Source organism: Strongyloides ratti (assembly GCF_001040885.1).
Source record: "Strongyloides ratti genome assembly S_ratti_ED321, chromosome : 2".
NCBI lineage: Eukaryota > Metazoa > Nematoda > Chromadorea > Rhabditida > Strongyloididae > Strongyloides > Strongyloides ratti.
The window spans coordinates 1799970-1820178 of record NC_037308.1 but is presented as its reverse complement, the minus strand read 5'-3'; the positions used below and the strand labels follow the sequence as shown (position 1 = coordinate 1820178).

Sequence of the window (20209 nt, the reverse complement as noted above, 5' to 3'; positions counted from 1 at the left end):
ACTCTTACACCTATTTTCTGACACTTTTTTCTGTATCCCTTTTCCCCAAACTGTTTACTTCAAATTATATATTTTTGATTTTTTTACCTATTAATATGACAAAAAGACGTTTCAAAAACGCGAAACCTGTTGGAGCAAATTCTTCTTTAGGTAATTCGTTAGTTAAGAACATTGAAGAAAAACGTAAAACATATGTCAGGAGTCGTAAAGACTCGGATGGAGCACAATTTCAAAATTTAAATGAACTAAAGGTTAGTTAATATAAGTTAATATATGCTTATAATTAATTTTATTATTTATTAGGTTGAAAAAAATGTTGATTCAAAGACACATGAACATACGTTAGATGAATTTATGGCTAGTGCTGAATTAGCTGGTAAAGAGTTTTCTGCAGATAGGAGTCAAGTCAAAATACTTTCTCTGTAAGAGGCTTTCTTCCCATATCCATCATTTTATTATTGTCATTCTAGTGCAGAAACATCAATAGTAGTCTCAAGAAAATCTTTTGATATTACAGAAGCACAAAGAAAAGAATTAGAATCAAATTTACCCATTCCACGACGTCCTTATAAAGTTAAATGGGAATCTAAAGAAGAACTTATTAAGGCTGAGAATGAAGCATTTTTGGATTGGCGTAGAAAACTTGCTGATATTCAAGAAAAGTCAACGGTAATGTTAACACCATTTGAAAGAAATTTGGAACTTTGGAGGCAACTTTGGAGAGTTGTTGAGAGAAGTGATGTTATTGTTCAAATAGTTGATGCTAGAAATCCATTATTATTTAGATCTAGTGATCTTGTTAGTTATGTTTCAGAAGTTGATCATCGTAAAAGAAACATCCTCCTTATTAATAAAGCTGATCTTTTAACTAAAGAGCAAATAGAAGAATGGAAAAAGTACTTTTTAGATAATAATATATCTGCTGTATTTTGGTCTGCATTATCAGCAGCAAAAAAAAATGAAGAAAATATGGCTGAATTTAATGTTGATAAATTATTAGAAGCTCTACCTGATACAGATGATGAAGTGTCAGAGGATATACCAACCACATCAAAACAGGATGAGAATTGTTTAGTTAAAGAAGAAGAATTATTATATATAACGGATGGAAATAAACTTATGGATTACTTTAGAAGTTGTATAAATCCAGAATTTGGTGAACATCATGCAACAATAGGAATGGTAGGTTATCCAAATGTTGGTAAATCATCTACAATAAATTCAATTCTTGGATCTAAAAAAGTTTCTGTCTCAGCAACACCTGGTAAAACGAAACATTTTCAAACATTTATAATTGATGATAAACTTACATTATGTGATTGTCCAGGTTTAACAATGCCATCTTATGCTTTAAATGCTGCTGAAATGTTAATAAATGGTATCTTACCAGCAAATCAAATGAAAGATCATTTTGAGGCTGGGTGTTTAATAGCTGCACGTGTACCTAAAAAAGTATTTGAAGTAACATACTCAATTATATTACCAAAAACAGTAGATTTTGAAAAAGATGATGGTTATACAAATGGAATGGATCTCTTAACAACGGTCGCTTTTGCTAAAGGATACATGTCAAATTCTGGAGTTCCTGATTATAGTAGAGCTGCAAGATTAATAATGAAAAATGTTGTTGATGGTATTATTAAATGGGTTAAAGCTCCTCCAAATGTGAGTCAGAAAACTTTTGATAACTGGACTTACAAAGAAATTTTATGTAAAAAGAACAAAGGAAATAAATTTGTTTTAGACCAGGTATGTTTTATTTATTATATTTCATATATTAAAAAATTATGTTTAGATATCTAAAAGAAATCTACTTGAAGGTAATACTGGAAAAGTGAAATCACTTGACAGTAAATTCTTCGACAGTGAAGTATCAACTATTCATACAAAAGAAAAGTTTATGCCTAAAAAAGGAGAGAATGGAAAGATATCTTTAAAGAAACCGAAGAAAATTAAACTAAGGAACAAATTTAGTCATCTTGATGTCTAAATAATTGTTTCTTTTATTGTTAAATATTTATCTGTTATTAAATATCTCTTTATTTTTTTTTTTCGTGATATCGTACTTTTACGATTTTTATACTTTTTTTTTTAAAATAGAATTATTGTTAATATTTATCATTTTAGGGAAAAAAAGCTTTCAAAATGGTTAAGATAATGAAATCTGGTAAAGTTGTCCTTGTCCTTCGTGGACGTTTTGCTGGACGTAAAGCTGTTGTCGTCAAGACTTATGATGATGGATCTAATGAAAAACCATATGGACATGCCCTTGTTGCTGGTATTGACAAATACCCATTGAAGGTTACCAAAAAAATGGGAAAAAAGAAGGTTGCTTCAAGATCTAAGGTTCGTCCATTCCTTAAAGTCATCTCATACAGTCATGTCATCCCTACCAGGTAAGATTTGAAAAAAAAAATTTTTTTTATATAATACATATTAGATACTCTCTTGAATCTGAATTTGACAAAAACTTAGTTAACAAGGATGCTGTCAAAGAACCAAATACCAAGAGAAAGGCTCTTGCCTCAATTAAAAAGGAGTTCGAGGAAAAATATAAGACTGGAAAAAACAAATGGTTCTTTACTAAGCTTCGCTTCTAAATACACCATGCATCTTTAAATTCTGTCTCCTATTGTTGATTTTCAACCAGATTTGTTATTTTTGTTTAAAATAAAAAATAAAACAGATGTTTTTAAGTTAAAAAAGTTTTAATATTTTGACTATTTAATTAAAATTTAAAAAAAATGACTTCTTTTTTAATTAGCATAAAAGAAATCATCCATATTTGGTGTAAAGGGATTTATAAATTTCCAACATCTGTGTATTTCAATGTCTAATTCATAATATATTTCCTTCATTGCATCAAAATTTTTCATGAAATTAATATCATAAAAATTATTACATACTTTGAATCTTTCTTCATGAATATCATTCCATGAAAGACATTTATAAAATATTGGCAAACATTTTTTAAATTCATCTAATGTTACTTTAGCAAATTCTTCAAAATTATTTACATCATAATGATTATTTTTATCTAAATTTATTGATATTTGAAATGAATATAATTCATGTAAAAAAATTAATAAAATTATATATTGAAATAGTAATGAAATTGTCATTTGATAATATGATTAATAATAGATGAAAATTATTAATAATATGTATAAATTAAATCAACTGAAAATTAGAATAAATTATATTATTTTATTTTTACTAAAGCATAAAAAATTAAAATAGTAAGATAAAGGTAAAATCTTCACTAAAAAAAGTATATCAAATCCATTTATCTTTTTTCTGATTTTTTATTAAAGCTTCTTCTTTAGCTTTCTTGGCAAGAAGTGTTGCTCTAGTCATTCGTGGTTGAAGAATGGGTGTCTTTGAACTAGGTAATGGTATCTTACTTTCCATACTTGGAGAATTTTTTGTTAATCTACCAGTTCTTATAATTTGTGGACGACTTGCAGTACTTGCTGTAGTTGTCATTGTTGGAGGAGAAGATTTTTTAGGTATTATACATGATTTGATGGTAGATTTTACCTCACCAACATCTTTTTTCACTGGCGTTTTTAATAAAACTTGAGATTGCCTTGGTAAAATTAATTTTGAAGAAAGATTCCTAGATGGTGGAGTCATTGGTACTTTACTTGGTTCATTAACTTTTTTGGTATGTATATTTTGTTTACCAAAATTAAGTTTAGATATTTTTTCAACATTTGTCGTTGAATGATTATTTTTACTAGTAATTACCTTTTCTTTTTTTACCGGATTTTCAACAATATTTTGCTTATCATTTTTGTTATCACTTTCAAAACCATCATCCCTTGAAATAGTAACAATTGTATTTTTTTTAAGATTACTTTTTTTATCATCTTCCCTATCATCATCTGAATTTTTTGATGAATCATATGATAATGAACTTTCACTCTGACTGGGAGATATTTGTACTTCTCTATTACATTTTATACTACCTTCATTTATTATTTCTGTTTCTTGTTTTAAGATAGTATCATTATTATTCTTAATAGATAATGGATTTCTATCATCTTTTAATGATTCATTAAGAAAATCTTCCAAGTTTGATACATTACTTAGTCTATCACTGACAAAATTTTTTGACTTAACCAAATAATTATTATTTCTTCTTTTTTTTAAAATTTTTTCTAATTCATTACCATTATCTTTATTTTGATTATCATCTAAAAATGGTGATGATGGTAGTGATGATATTACATTTTCTTTATAAAAATTGTTTCCATAATTATTTGTCTTATTAAATTGAGCAACTTTTTCTGATACAGAATCTTTCTTTATTTTATCATCTCCTATTTGATTACTCTTTCTTTGAGCAGTATGGAATAATTTTACAAAATTAAAAACAATTTTAAAAGCTGATTCCAAATTAAATTCTTTAGGAGTCTCTTGAAAATAATCACATAATTGTCTTTTCTTTAATTCAATATTTTCATAAATATCTTTTATTTGTTTAAAAAATAATTCTCCCTTATTTATTAATTCTTCATTACATTTATATCCATTTTTTTCAACATTTTTTAAAATATTCATCAATTTCTGAAGTTCATTAAACTCATTTTGAATTATTTCTAATCTAACCATTTGAACTTTATCTAATTCTGGAAAATATTTTAATATATCTTTATTTTCAATAAAATTTCTTGTTACTTCTTCTAAAACTTCTATAAAATTTTTATCATTTTTTACGGTTTTGAAGTCACCAAATCTTTCTATTCCTTTCAATCGAATTCCAGTAGCATTTCCATACATCTTTCCTCTATTTAAGTAATTTCCTACTTCTAATGCTGTAACAAGAATCTGTTGAAGAATTTTTGATTGTAATATTTCTTTTGTTGCATTTATTACACATTGTAATTGTGATGGCACTTCATTCATTGATATAGTAAGAAATTCTGAAAACACCATCTCAAGAATCTTTTGTTTATAGTTTTCCATTGAAACTAAAGATTTAAGAAATATTTCTGCTTTTGACAACACAACTTCGGGACCAGTATACTCAGTTAATAATTTTATCTTAAAAAAAAATTTTTTTTATTAAATAATACAAATTCTTTTTTTTACCTCTGATTCATCTGGAAGATATGATTGGAGGATTCTTAATCTTTCCAATCCAATATTCCATCCTTCTTTATTATCAATATATCCTAACAATTTATCACTTTTAAATTGTCTTAAAAATATATCTAAATTCATTATTTTTTTATCACCTAATAATTTAATCTTTTTAACTTTCTCATTTTTATGTGAAATTATATCACTATAATTGTTTTCTTCTTTACTAATATTATTATTAATTTTATTTATTCCTTTTAATAGATCATTTTTTATAGTATTATCAATTTTAAAGTATTCCTCAATTTTGGCAAAATCAATTTTATTTGAAAGTTCAGTATTGACTATTGAATTGGTATCCCATATTGTACTTCCACGTCTTGGAGATTTTTCATCTATTTTTATCCATGAAATAGGTTTTAAATTATTATTTGATGGTGGATCAGGAACATTTGATGTTGATGTATATGATTCAGGATCTATTTTTTTATCACATTGTGGTACTTTTTTATTAATTAATATTGGTGGAGGGGGTGGTGGTGGGATAAATATTGGTGAAGATTTAGGTATATTATTTTCACATTTTTTATCATTATTTAATGGTTTTTTTTTAATTAAATTTGGTAATAATGGTGGTGGAGGTGGTGGTGGTGGTGGTGTTGATATTATACTTTGAACTATAATAAAAATAATTATAATAAAAAAAAAAATTAATAAATTCTTACCTTTGTTATTTTCTTTCTCACCATTAGAAGCAATAGTTTCTAATTGGTTTAATAATCTTTTAAATGAATCCTCAATTTGATAGTTATCATTGTCCTTTTTTGTTATCTCTTCTAATCTTTGATAAATTTGATTTATCAAAACACTTTTGTCACTCATGAAGTCAATGGTAGACAAAAATTCTTCCAACAAAAGAGAGGGAGAGATTTTTATATATAAATAATTAAATAAAAACTAAAATATTATATTTATATATTAAAAAGATACATATATATTATTTATATAATAACAATTCACAGGTAATCGTGCGTTTAATTACAATTCAATCAATTCAAAATACTTTTATAAGCTTTTTAAAAGTAAACAAAAAGATTATTAATATTTTCTTTTTAAATTAAAATTAATTTTCTTAATATACTTTTAATTATAACTTTATGATACTATTTCATTGATAACAAATATAATAAAGTTTTTGTTTGATATATAATAGATTTATAATAAAAATTAAACAATACTTATCATAATTAGTAACAAGTTTTCATCATAAAATATTTATAAGAGTTATCAATTAGACCAGAAAAATGAAATTAGTACAAAAAGAAAATATAAATAATTTATCTAATTAATAAAAAGTTAAAGAACTTAAGAAAAAATATTCTTGATTTTTAAGAAAAAAAAAATTTTTTTCTTCCAATATCTTCAAAATATATATATATAAGATATACCAATATTAAAAATCATCTTACTTTTAAGATGATGATAAATTTTATGTTATATTTAAAGATTAAAAAGAGAAAGGGAAAAGTATACTATTTTATTACTATATATCAATCGCTATAATAGTGATATTTGTAAAAAAAAAAAAGAAAATTTATAAAAGAGTTAATGGCAATTTATTAGCTTTACTATCATTCATAAAAATTTTCCTCCTTCTTTCACACATATATTAATATAAAAAAAAATGATAACCATTGGTTCTGTAAAAACAAAATATTAATAAATATATAATTTTTATTACTAGATATTTTTATTATAAAATAATATATAAATAAATATATGTGTACATTTTAAAATCAACATTTTTACATTTTTGTAAGAAAGGGTCAAATGTGGTTTACTATACTACTAAAAAGTTAATGATAAAAATAATACAAAAAGGCAAATATATTAAATAAAATTGTATTATAATGTTAAAGAGGAAAAAAAAAATTAGGATTGTGGAAATTATTTTATTTCACATTCATAAAAATAATACAAATACTTTTAGTGATATAAATTTTTTTTTTTCCTAACTGTTCTTTAACAATCAAAAAAATTTGTCTCTTATTTATTACAATAAATTTATATTTTATAATATATTTATTATTCTCATTTTGTAGAATCATTATTTATTGACACATTTTAAAAAGACAAAAAAAAAAAGGAAAAAGATTATAAAATTATAACTATATTTCTGGATAAATATATATATATATATTAAAATTTTAATAAAAGTAAATATTTAAAGTTTCTGTTGGCTATTATCAAAAATACATATATAAAAGATAAAAAGATACAGTCATATAAATATAAAAATTCTTCAATCATAAAAATTGCACCTTGTGTATAAATAAAATATATAATATTTTTAATATATTGTAATAGGATATATGATAACAGAAACATGAATGATTAAACAAATTTATTACTAATATTATGACACATTAACGTTCCTTATTTATATTTAATCTATCTTCCACATATCATTAAGATCTTTCTTAATACTTTATAGAATTATTATAATATATTTAATACAATATTATACTGTTATTTAAAGTAAGAGGTTTTTATTATTATAGTATCACTTACTCATACAGGGAGATGATATCATTTATGTATATTTAAGAAAAATAATAAATTAATGACATTTATTGGTGTTTTCTTAAATATATATATATAATATTATCTGGTACCATTAGAGTATATTTGATTTTTCAATTAATAAAATCAAACTTTATTCAATAGGAAATATAATTCATGCTGAGCTAATAAAAAGTATTACTAATATTTTATACACTTATAAGGACATATAGAAATTCTTTATTATTAATTGTACTTTTATATAAATGTAATCAAGTGTTAAAAGTATTCAACAATATATATTTATATATACATATATATATATAACATATTTTTATTAATAAATATAAATAATTGTAAAAATTTTCATTACTCAATGGCAATAAAAATAAACTTTTAAAATAATACCAAATAACCATAAAATAAATGTAAATATAAAAATATATATTGTAACATTTCTGATTAATAAATGATTCCATGATAATATCAAAAGAATATAACAATTTACTTCAAATATTTCACCGCCAAAATTAACATAAATTTTAATATACTTTTGTACTTCATAAGTTTCAATTATCTTACATAAAAATAAGGTAAAATCTTCGACCTAATTAATAAATATTAACAAAAATATGTTACCTTTCTATAGATAATCAAAGAATCATAAATTAACAAAACCACTTACAAAATAATAGATAAATGTAAAGATATATAATTTAAAAATGACATTTTTTTTTATGTAAAAAAAAGAAACTTTTTTTTAATCTAGAATAAATATCATAATTATACTATCAAATCCTGATTTTATAATTTTTTTTTTCTTAATTTATTTTCTTTTCAATAAAAAGTCTTGTTTCATTCCCTTATATTTTCACTTTTCAAAAATTATAGTCTTCAACTTTTTTTTTTTTTGCACTTTAATATATCAATGAAAAAGATTATATTTAAAAAAAAAAAAAAGTAATAAAAATCAGTCAAAACACATAATTTTTATTTTATGGCGCACCTTTTAACAATGCCCTTCTTTCTTTTTTTTCTTACTTCTATTTCATAACAATATAATTAAAATTTTAAAAATTGTTATTTAAACAAAATAAGATTGATATTATTTAAATTATATATAAGAAATAGTAACAAAGCACATTAACAACATCACAAACTTATACACAACACGCTTTGTTTAAATTTAGTACTTTTGCTTAGAAAAAAAAAAAAATTAACATACTTTAATATTTTTTATAAGTACATTCCTTGTTTAATTAAAATGAAACAAATACCATCTTTGTTTTTTTTATTACTTTTTTCTTCATAACAATGAATATGTCTTTTAAAATTAGTATAATTCATTATTTTTCTTTTTTTTTATTTTTCATTATTATAAATAAAAATGATTTTAAACATATAGTTATAACTTCCTTTTTTATTTATTTAAAATTTTTGTTATATTATTGTGTTATGTTTTCTGGTGCGCCAAATTTTTATATTATCATACAAAAATTCTTTACTATCTCTATTTTTAATGATAGGTACCCGCCAAAACTTCTTCATATCATTGTATTATATCACAATAAGTATTCTTTTAACATATAAATATAACAATTCTTATTATTTATATCTATGAAAAATGTGAGCAATAATTGACATATGTATCTTTGATGTTTAAAGAAAGAAAATATTATTTAAAAAGATAATGAAAAGAATAATATTTAAAAAAAAAAATGATTTCTATCTTTTGAAAGTGATAATAAATAATTTTGTATTGATAATAACATTTTATAACAATAGAATCCAGATTGTTTCAAATATTTATATATATATATATTTTTTTTTTTCAATTTTAATTGGGTAAATCATATGAAAACAATATTTTATTTATATAATACATTTTATTATATATCTTTAATTAAAATGATTAATTTAAAAAATAAATAAAAAAAAACTTTTTCCCAATAATTAATAACTTTTTTTTTTCCATTAAATTAATGTTTAAAAAGTTTCATCACACAAATCATAATATATCAATTTTACAATTTATTACTTTCACTTTTCATTCCTTTTTACTAAAACATTTTAACCTTAATCATCAAATTATGCCATTAAAAAGTTAATCTTTCATAATCTAGAAGACCTATCAACTTAAATAGCATAACTTTTTGATAAATTATCATACTTAGTTATGTAAGAAATTTGGTAATTTATTAACTTTTTTTTTTTATTTAAATTTTGATAGTAATCTATTAAGTAATAATATGTTTATATTTAAAAATAAAGTACTGGTTATTAAGAGAGAAAAGGAATGCTATATTAAATAAGAAGCATTAAAAATTTAAAAGAAAATTATTAATTTATTATGAAAAATAAATCAAAGATAAGATCATAATTTTAAATTTAATTTATTTGTCAAAATATATCAAACTTTACTTTTAAATTTATCAATCATTTTTGTTATTTATAAATATAAAAATTATTTTATTATTTAAGAATTTAAATATTTTTAATTATAACAAGATACTGGAACAATATATAATAATAATAATAAAAAAAAATTTTTTTTTATAACCATCTGTCATAATTATAGTACAATAATATAAAATTACCATTACAAATTATTATGACATTATCTTAAGTATATAAATATCTTTTCCTCAAATGGTGCCAGAAGTGGATAAATTCATATATATATATATTTAAATAGATAAATATAATTATAACTAATGGATGATCTATGTCTTAATAACAACTGTTAGAAAAACCAATTATATTGGGATTTTTTTAATTACACTTAAGTGTAAGCATATGTGATAACACATTTTGTAACAACTTCCTCAACAGATGATATTAAAATTATATATTAAGAGATCATTCATATTATAATTACCACTTATCTATTATAAATGTTTTTATAATACTTAACTATTTATATGTTAATTTTTATCTAAATATAATTCTTATTTTTTTTTTAAATTAAAAATTATATACTTAATTTTTTTATCCTGACCTTATTCATCAAAAAAATAGTACTTTTAAATGTTTTATATCATATTATTACATAATTACATTACATAAATTGAGATCATGAATTTAATAAAAAAAATAATTTATATCAAACTTCATTTACGATGTCATTTTTAATGATATAATTACATATATATATACCATAAAACATAATCAAATTTCCAGGTACTCCTTATTATAACATTAATTTTAGGAATGCCATTATAATGAAATCCTAAAAATTACTGATCCGATAATTACTACTACCTTTAATGACCATTTAATTTTTATAAAATTTTAAATGTCCAGTCATTAAAAATAATTATTCTATCATATACAGTTAAAATCAATTTATATTACCAATAAAATATATATTTTATATTAAATTCAATTAAAATTTAAAGAAAAAAAAAAAAAGAAGTAAGACATCAAATTTTATTAAGAATGTTTATTTTAAAAAAAATATAAATTTATCTAAACAATTTTAAATGATTTTAAAGAAAAGTCATACTAATCATTAACAACTTTCCCGTATTTAATACATAATGATTGATAAATTAAAAATTTTTTTACCATTGCCATTAAAAGATATTGAAAAATTTTTTTTTTGGCACTATATGAAAAATATATTTAATATGTAGGAATAATAAGGTAGAGATCCTTGAATCAGGAGAAAGATAATTGTTGTAATTTTTTTAAAAATTTCATTTTGCTGATTTTTATTATTCTTTCTCTTTTTAACAAGTCATTGTTATGTTTGTTGTATTACCAACTCCAAAGGGTCTACTTTTTAATGGTGTTCGGGAAAGTTTCATTGAATCACAATTTTTTGAATTTTTTCTTTTAGCCAAAAGATAATCAGTCAATCTCATTTGTTTACCATTTCCTTTAGTATTTTTAGAAATTTTTGTTGATGATGTCATTGTTGGGCAAAGATTTTCAAGAACTTCTGGTGATAATGATCTTATATTATTTTTTGTTTTATAAAATAATGGTACTTCAGATGTTGATGGGCATTCCTTGAAAATACAATTTTCCATTGGGTAATCTTCAACAAAATCATAATTATATTTTTTGTTATATTTTGAGTAGATGTCTGATAATAAATTATCCAAAAATATATCTGTATCAATTGGTGTTGTTGATGTTGTAGTATTAAAAGTTAATCTTCTACAAACAGATTTCTTTTTATTTATACCACGTGAAACTCCAGATTTTCTTGGTGTTTTAAAAGATGGAGAATTATGAATTGATAAAGTTGAATTTTGGTGTAAAGTTGTTACTGATGGTGAAATAATCATAGTAATAGTAGCAGACATATTTATTTTAAAATAAAGATTTTAAAAGTGATAGTATAGATATATCAAAATATATAAATTAGAACTTTGTCACTTTTTTTTATATAACAGAATATAGTGATAAAACTTTGAACTAAAGTATATATGTTTAAAATTTGTTTTAAAACAAAACTAACTCAATTTATTTCTTTCTACTTCTTTTATATCGTCTTCCTCAAAAGTAAGGCGGGACTAAAAAATCTTTGATTGTGGATATCAAATGAAAGTAATGTATTTACTTTTAACTGCTATCTAAAATAGTTAAATAGTAAAAGATCCTCCTACCTCAAAAATGGGGGAAAAATGTAAGATATTAGGGGGTTTATGTGCACGCCTGATATCATATATTCTTTAGTAAAACAAAGTTGTTAGGAAATGTTGATACCATAGAAAAAGCTCCCGCCATTCTTCTATTAAGAAGATGGCCGGACATCCAAGGTCATCATTATTATTATGAAAAATGATTATATACGTATATAATAAAAGTTTCACAAATGATTAACTGTTAACAAAAATGCATGTATATTTAAAATATATATATAAAAAGGTATATTTTAAAAAAGGGAAAGTTATATTTAAGTTAATGACATAACATCAAATAAAAATTAAACAAGATAAAAGATGGATGATTTTTATCAAAAAGAAAATATAAACATTGAAATACAATCAACTACTTGTTGTTTACCAAAAATAATATATTACTACTAATCAACTTTTAAATAAAAACAATATCATTAAAAAAAAAATTTAATTCAAATACATATATATATATTTTTTTGTCAAATTTAATCAGTAAAATTTACCCAACAATAGTTATAACAAAGAAAATCAAGAAATTCATGTGATTTTTAAAAATATACTTTTGTTTGCTATAAAATACTCAAGGAAAGTTTTTCTCACGGAAGAAAATTTTATTGTTCTACTTTCTTTTGACAAAGGCATTTTTACATCTTTTTTCATTATTTCAATACAACCTGGCATGTGATTTAGTGTTATTTTTAAATTTTTAAACAAAAAAAAAAGTAGTAAATATTTTTAAAAGATGAAAGTTTTAAATTTTTTTTATAAAACATCTTTAAACATATGTTTTTATTGGATGAAAAAAAAAAGATTAAAGAAAGATATAATTACAAAGTATAAAAGAAATTATATGTAATACACATAAAATATTAGTAAGGTAAATTTTTTTTTTTTTGCTATTTTATGAGTTTTTTATGAGATATTGAAAGAGAAACTAAAAAGACACAGTTAATTTTAATAGTATTAAGAATGTACAAATTACATTTTACTTTTTAATAATTAACCGAAAAGTTTAGAAGCAATCCGGTAAAGATTAAAAGAATAATACCATCATTTCTTTATATTTCTTATTGTCACATTAATATTATTTTTTTGTCGGCTTACTGTTTATTGAGTGGTAGAAATAATTAGTTTTAATTTTATAAACCGCTTACAAAATGTGACTCATCATTTTATACCTCATAAAATAGTTTAATTCTATTATCCCTTGTTTCTTTAATTAATTAAATATTAACCAGACAAGAAAGGTGATGCCGAAATCATTAATTATTGTAAATAACAACAATACTTTTTTTGGGGATAATCTTTTGATCTTATTCCTCAAAACAGGTGCCTCCAATTCAATACAAGATATATATAAAAAAAGCTAATTGATTAATTTTTAAAAATAGAAGAAAAGTATTATTTTAAAAGAGGTAATTCATCAAAATGCCATTTTAGTATCAAGACTCCTATTCATAAATATCTTTTTTAACTATTATAAAAAGAATAATGAAAAATATTTGATAGACAGTTTGCCATCTCATATATCTTATTGTATCATCAATAGAAGATCTATAGATCTTTTCGCAATGACACTTTATGGAAGTAAAAGTTCAAATAATGGTCAATAGCGGTCAGTGGTTTAAATTTATTATTCCATATTACTAAAATAACAATAAGTTAAAAGTAAAATAAATATGCCGTTCCTCTTTTGCCATTGTTTATTTAAGATTGAGATCAATTTATCTTAATCTATGTGATTTATAATGTTTTTTGATATGACATTAAATGAATAAAACCTTTGTTTTTTTCTAACATAACATGCCGTTTTTATTATTTATTTAGATAAATTCTGTTTTGTTTATTTTAAAAAAGAATATAACCACAAAAGACATTAAAAAGTTTATAAAGTAGTGGACAACAAAATTTATTATAATTTTTGAAGATCAAATGTTTTTAAATGTAATTTAATCCTTTTCTACTGTAACAATTGAATATATATATATATCTTTTTTTTTTTAATAGTCTGCTTAAACTTTTTTAAACTTGATATTATATTTATGTATCAAATGACAACCACATGAATAAATCCATCAAAATATAGCGCGAAAATATTTTCATATTCCAAATTAGTAAGAAAACACTTTCTTCTTTGCCACACTTCATAAATCTTTTATAATCAGATAAGTAGACTGTGACAATTTTTACTTTTTAAAATATTCCTATTTATAGTACAATAAAAGTTTAAAGGAAGGGAAGATCAATCAAAATATTGCTTTTGATGAGACATGACAAATATTTTGACAAAAAAAAAATTTCATTTTTCCGCTAATTTGATGATAATCTTATAAAAATTAGATACCATTAGGTTTCCTTCTTTTTGAAACTCTTTTTTATTTTTTTTTTTGATTCTTTGAAATATAATAACCTTGAAGAAAGAGAAAGGTCTTTTGGTATGAGAGAAAATTATTTATCCGATCAGATAATAATAATATTCGTTCATTTACTTCTTTTGATGTAATATATTAAAGTGATTATTTAAAGTTTGTAAAATATTATTTTTTTTTTTCATTACTCTTTTATGCTTATCGTATTCTTTTCATTATAATTTTTATATCATACTGTCATATAATGAAAGAGAGATAGAGGAAGACATAGACAACGGCATGAGGTAAAATTTAAAAAGTAATAAAAAAAAAGAGGGATAAAGTAATTTTTAAAATATTATTTAAATTTTCTTTTTAACTTTTTATTAAACAATATCATATTATCCAATTAATTGCTTCTTTTTATTCATATACCATTATTGTCTTTGTAGTAATAATATCTATTACTCATTTTATAAATAAAAGATATATTATCTTTTTAATGAATACCTTCTTTTTTGAAGTATCATGATTAGCATAATTTAAAATATGTTATTTAAAATTACAAGTATGCCATTATTTTTATGAGACAAGAGAAATACAAATAATTAGTATAACTTATAAAAATGCCACTTTTATGAATATACTTTAACAAAAGTATATAATTTTTCATTTAAAATATTTTATAAATAAAACTTACTATAACTCTTTCGGCAAATATACCAACCTTGAAAATATTTATATATTATATTTAAAACTATGGGAATTATATATTAATACTTTTTAAAATATCTATTAAAATTTATTTAATATTATTTAAATAAAAATTATTTTTTCAAATAACATATGTCAAAATAATGAAATAAATTTAAAAAAAAATAAAAATAGAAAAACAACATCTGAACCTATTGAACTCTATAATTTGTAAAGCTTAAATGTATATCTGTTCACAGTTTATATGGAGCTCATTACAACTGGCATTCAATATGTCATTTTAATTATGCAATTGAATGTGCATATCTTTTATATCCTATTATTAATTTTTTTTTTCCAAATGGTTATTCTGTATGTTTATGGCCATTAACATCTCAAGATTTTTGTAGTATATACTAGAAAATGATTATTATATTTAAAAAAGATTAATGAATTAAATGAGAAATAGAGTGCACTTTTTTTTTTGGTTTAAGATAAGTGATGGATATTTATATATATGTATAAAGGATATGATGTAACATTTTAAAATTTGACCCACATTTTAAATGTAGTAACTTAATAATTACTTAATAATGTTTAATATTAGCTTAACCTTTAATAATTAGTTCATAATAGTTTAACTTATTCATTTTATAAAAGTTATATTTTTTTATTAAAAATAAATAGAGTAATGTTATATGAAAATATTATAAAAAAATATTATAAATAAAAAAAAAGTTTAAAAAATTAATATCTTTATTTCATTTTTTTTATTACATAAATTTAATAAATATTCTAATTTTTATACAAATAAATTAATCAAATAATGATAAAATTAGTAATATCATATTTTTTATTATAAATTTTTTTTTAATAATTATTATTTATCACTTGTGATGGAAGATCATAAAAAAGATGATACAAAAGAAGCTAAAAAAATTAGTTCAAATACAAAAATTAAAAATCAAAATGAATATAATTTAGAAGGAGGACAAAAAGGAAATGTTCATCACACTAATAAAGAGCAGAAAGCTTCTAATAAGATTCCTCAAAAATATAATACAAAATCAAATGATAAAAATAATAATAAAAAAAATGAAGTAAAAGGAAATGTTGGAATTTCTGGAGTATTTATTAAACAACCATCACAATGTGCAAAACAATCAACAGGAAATGCAAATAAAGTACATTTGAAAGATTCACCTACACACCAGAAAGATGTATTGGTTAAAAAAGCTTTAAATAATGAAACCCAACCAGCTGGTTATGCAAAACCACTTTCTAATAATGGTAATGTTAACCAAATTGCTACCAAAAAAGAAGCTCAACCAGAGTATGAAAATCTTGAGATTTTATTCATTTAATAAAAAAAATAATAATAATATATTATAAAACTTAATGATTTATTATTTTATTCAAACTATAAACTAACTTTTATGTTCAATACCAATAAATGTCATAAACATTTTTACACATTATTATATTTAAATAATTTTAAATTTAAATTTTATATCAAAAAATGTCATAATTTACAAAAAATTTTAATAATAAAAATAATTATTTGTATATACTTTGTTTTTAAAAATATTTATAATTTAAAATATTTTTTTTTAAATTATAATAAGTAATAATGACACGTGATAAAAAAATTCATGCAACAAAAAAAAAAGTTGCACAATTTGCTATTCATTGTAAAAAAGATAAAAAAAATGCTGACAGTCATGGTTTTAGTAAAGATAAACATAAAAAAAAACAAAATGAAGAAAAGAAAAATGAAAAGAAAAAAAATTGTGATACTGTGGAAAAATTTCATTCTAATAAGGCAAAAAATTTTGAAAGTAATAAAGCACATCATCATGAAGGTAGTGGAAATCGTTCAAAAGATTACCAACAACAACATCAACAACATGACAATTTGATGGGACAACAGTATAAAAATCCATCACCTACTAATGCTAACAGAAAATCTGAAGAAAATAAAAATGTATGTTCACCAGGGGTAAATTATCACAAACAAATAGAACAAAAAAATATACAACCTCAAAAACAAGATGATGGTGATAATTTGTATGAAAATCTTTCTGTTTGGCGTCAAAATTAGATACAAACTTTTTTTTTTAAATTATTGTATATAACATTTTTTTTTAATAAAAATTAACATTTAAAATAATTAGTATAGATAATAAAGTTTTATTATATTATAATTGTTTTAATTTATTTAAATATTTAAAAAGAAAAAAAAGAAATAATATATAATTTTTATGATAATCTTGTATTTTGATTGATATATATGTGCCTTCCAACAGCTAAAACGATCATGAAACATAAAAATATAATAGCTAATACTATAACTATAATATTATCTCTAATCATTTTTTGTGTTCTTGTTAAATGTTTAGATTGATGCCAATTATTAAATGTATCATTTTCATCTCTAAATCTTTTTTTGGCATCTTCAATATGTGCTTCATGTTCTTTAATTGTCTCAACTTTACATTCAATTTCATTTGCCATAACCTTAAAGTATGGACATTCCATTGGTGGACAAAAATATGAATCTTTTTCAATTGATCTAAAAGTTGTATTATAACTTTTACCAGCTATCAAACGATTCCATAACCATTTAGCTGCATATGAGTGTCCTCTTCTAAAATTTATAGAAAAAAAAGTAATAAAAAATAATAGTTTAAAAAAAAAATTACCTATTTAAAAGTGGTTGACCTTTTAAAAGGTAATACTCTGGTTTATTACTAATCAATTCCAATTTTGGAATACCAACAAGACCAAAGTTTTTAAATTTTAACATTGCAGTATCTCGTTCAAATGTTTCAAAACTATCAATCCATTTTTTAAGTAATATTTCATAATTTATCATACTCATTTTTTTTAAACATGGGCATCTACTTTTTAATATATTAAATTGTGGTTTGATTGTTGAGGCAACAAATAATGGTCCAATAAGAACGACAAAAATTTTAGGTAATTGTTTTCTAAGAATTTTAACAGATTTTCTGATATGTGCAATAGAGGGTGGATCACAATGATAACATGTTTCTTCGGTACCTATAGTAATAAAAATAAGAATCCATTTATGTTCAAGATCATTTCGACTAAAAGTTTTATAAAGTCTTGAAACTAAATTATTAGCCTGACTTTCTAAATCATCAGTTTGTGAACCACTAACAGCAACATTAAATTGATGTATTGGTAAATGATCTAAATCTCCCATACCATGTGATTCACCCATTAAATTTTGATTAAATAATTGTAATATTGATGGTATTGTAACAAGTCCTTCTAAATATGAATCACCACCAACAGTAAAAACTGCTCCTCTAAATTCAATTTTAAGATTTTGCCACAATCCCATTCCAGTTGAAAGAGAATCACCCATAGCTGCAACAATACTTATATCTTCAGGATTAATTTTTTCTGACTTATATCCAGTATAAAATTCTTTTTTAACCCTTTGACAATTAAATGTTTTTCCATCAGAAAATGTTTTTTTGATTAAAGTTGATGTTCGTCCATTTTCAAGATTTTCATCATCATAATCTTCTGGACTATCATCTTTTCTAAAGAAATAAAAAAAAATATATAAATATTAAAATTATAATATAATATTACTTTTTTAACAATTCATTTTTTATTTTTTCAAAAAGTGTTTTTTCATTGTTATCTTTATTTTTATTTCCAAGATTATCATTTTCTATATATTTATCTATATAATTTGGTTCATCTTCTTGAAAATTAGAATTTACTAATTTTATTATTATAATAATAGTAAAAATAAAAAAAATAAATTTATTATAATATTTTTTCATTATTATACCTACATTAATAAATATTTTAATACTAAATAGTTTAGTATATGGTAACCTATAACAGAAAAAAAAAATAAAGTTAATGATAAAAATCTTTTATTTAAAAGAAAAAAAAAATGTATAATAAATTATGTTTTATTTTATTTAACTAAGATTTATTAACATTAAAAATATAAAATCACCTTGAAAAAAGATACAATAATAGCAAAATAAAAATAAATTTTAAAGAATGTTATGAAGAAAAAAAGATAAATTACTTAAAAATATTATTTTATCATGTTGATTTTTTTTTTTAAAATAATAACACATGGTATCAGGATTTTTAAAATTATATATATATATATATATATATATATTTATATAATCGACCTTATATAATGATTAAAACAAGTTGTCAAAATTATGTCTATCTCTCTCTCTTCGACCCATACATAAAGAAGTATTGCTTTTTTAAAATATATAATTATACAATAACTTTGAATAATTTTATACTAAGTAGATTATTATTACATCTATTATACAATATTATCTCTAAATAATAAAAATGTTAATTGATAGGGAAAATAATACTACTGATTTTATTATTAAATTTTCCCTTTCTTTTATTTTTGACATGACAAATGTTATCAAACTTTTTACTCAACTATTATTTTTGAAACTTTTTTTTACTTTACAATTATATTTTATTTAATCTTTTTTTTTATAACATTTATTTGTGATTTTTGATTTTCTTTAAATACTTATAAGTATATTATGAAAATTCTTAGATTTTTAAAATGTCATTAAATAAATTAATGAATATATAAGATTGTTAAATAAATCTTATAATATACGGTAGCTCATAATATAAATAACCTTAGTCTCGGATAAAAAATACCATTTATCATAATTGCTCTACTCTTTATTATTATTTCCTATTTTTTAATCACATTTTTTTAAAATTAATATATTATGGTATTAAATTAATTCCAATAATACCATATTAATTTGTTATCAATTTCTGTTTATTAAAATTTATTAAAAGATGTATATATATATACGTATACATATATATGATATATAT

The 20209-nt window shown here is 21.3% G+C and overlaps 7 protein-coding genes across 7 annotated transcripts; 3 read left to right on the top strand and 4 right to left on the bottom strand.

Moving 5' to 3' along the window:
- Positions 1-95: 95 nt before the first annotated feature.
- Positions 96-2600, top strand: SRAE_2000054400 (Large subunit GTPase 1 homolog; the record flags this gene model as incomplete). Its single annotated transcript, XM_024651387.1, has 6 exons — positions 96-251; positions 304-422; positions 471-1749; positions 1796-1984; positions 2128-2396; positions 2441-2600. 6 exons carry the CDS (start codon positions 96-98, stop codon positions 2598-2600), a joined length of 2172 nt encoding a protein of 723 aa, XP_024505069.1.
- Positions 2601-2756: 156 nt separating this feature from the next.
- SRAE_2000054300 (Hypothetical protein) lies at positions 2757-3122 on the bottom strand (the record flags this gene model as incomplete). The annotated part of the gene is made up of 1 exon (XM_024651386.1): positions 2757-3122. One exon carries the CDS (start codon positions 3120-3122, stop codon positions 2757-2759), a length of 366 nt encoding a protein of 121 aa, XP_024505068.1.
- A 154-nt stretch (positions 3123-3276) lies between these two features.
- SRAE_2000054200 (Formin, FH2 domain-containing protein) lies at positions 3277-5970 on the bottom strand (the record flags this gene model as incomplete). Its single annotated transcript, XM_024651384.1, has 3 exons — positions 3277-5049; positions 5098-5765; positions 5814-5970. 3 exons carry the CDS (start codon positions 5968-5970, stop codon positions 3277-3279), a joined length of 2598 nt encoding a protein of 865 aa, XP_024505067.1.
- A 5411-nt stretch (positions 5971-11381) lies between these two features.
- Positions 11382-11963, bottom strand: SRAE_2000054100 (Cyclin-dependent kinase inhibitor family-containing protein; the record flags this gene model as incomplete). Its single annotated transcript, XM_024651383.1, has 1 exon — positions 11382-11963. The coding sequence occupies one exon, from the start codon at positions 11961-11963 to the stop codon at positions 11382-11384; it is 582 nt and encodes a 193-aa protein (XP_024505066.1).
- Positions 11964-16218: 4255 nt separating this feature from the next.
- Positions 16219-16686, top strand: SRAE_2000054000 (Hypothetical protein; the record flags this gene model as incomplete). The annotated part of the gene is made up of 1 exon (XM_024651382.1): positions 16219-16686. One exon carries the CDS (start codon positions 16219-16221, stop codon positions 16684-16686), a length of 468 nt encoding a protein of 155 aa, XP_024505065.1.
- Positions 16687-16952: 266 nt separating this feature from the next.
- Positions 16953-17423, top strand: SRAE_2000053900 (Hypothetical protein; the record flags this gene model as incomplete). Its single annotated transcript, XM_024651381.1, has 1 exon — positions 16953-17423. One exon carries the CDS (start codon positions 16953-16955, stop codon positions 17421-17423), a length of 471 nt encoding a protein of 156 aa, XP_024505064.1.
- Positions 17424-17581: 158 nt separating this feature from the next.
- SRAE_2000053800 (Lipase, GDSL domain and SGNH hydrolase-type esterase domain-containing protein) lies at positions 17582-19146 on the bottom strand (the record flags this gene model as incomplete). The annotated part of the gene is made up of 3 exons (XM_024651380.1): positions 17582-17969; positions 18025-18897; positions 18950-19146. The coding sequence occupies 3 exons, from the start codon at positions 19144-19146 to the stop codon at positions 17582-17584; spliced, it is 1458 nt and encodes a 485-aa protein (XP_024505063.1).
- Between the last annotated feature and the right edge of the window lie 1063 nt (positions 19147-20209).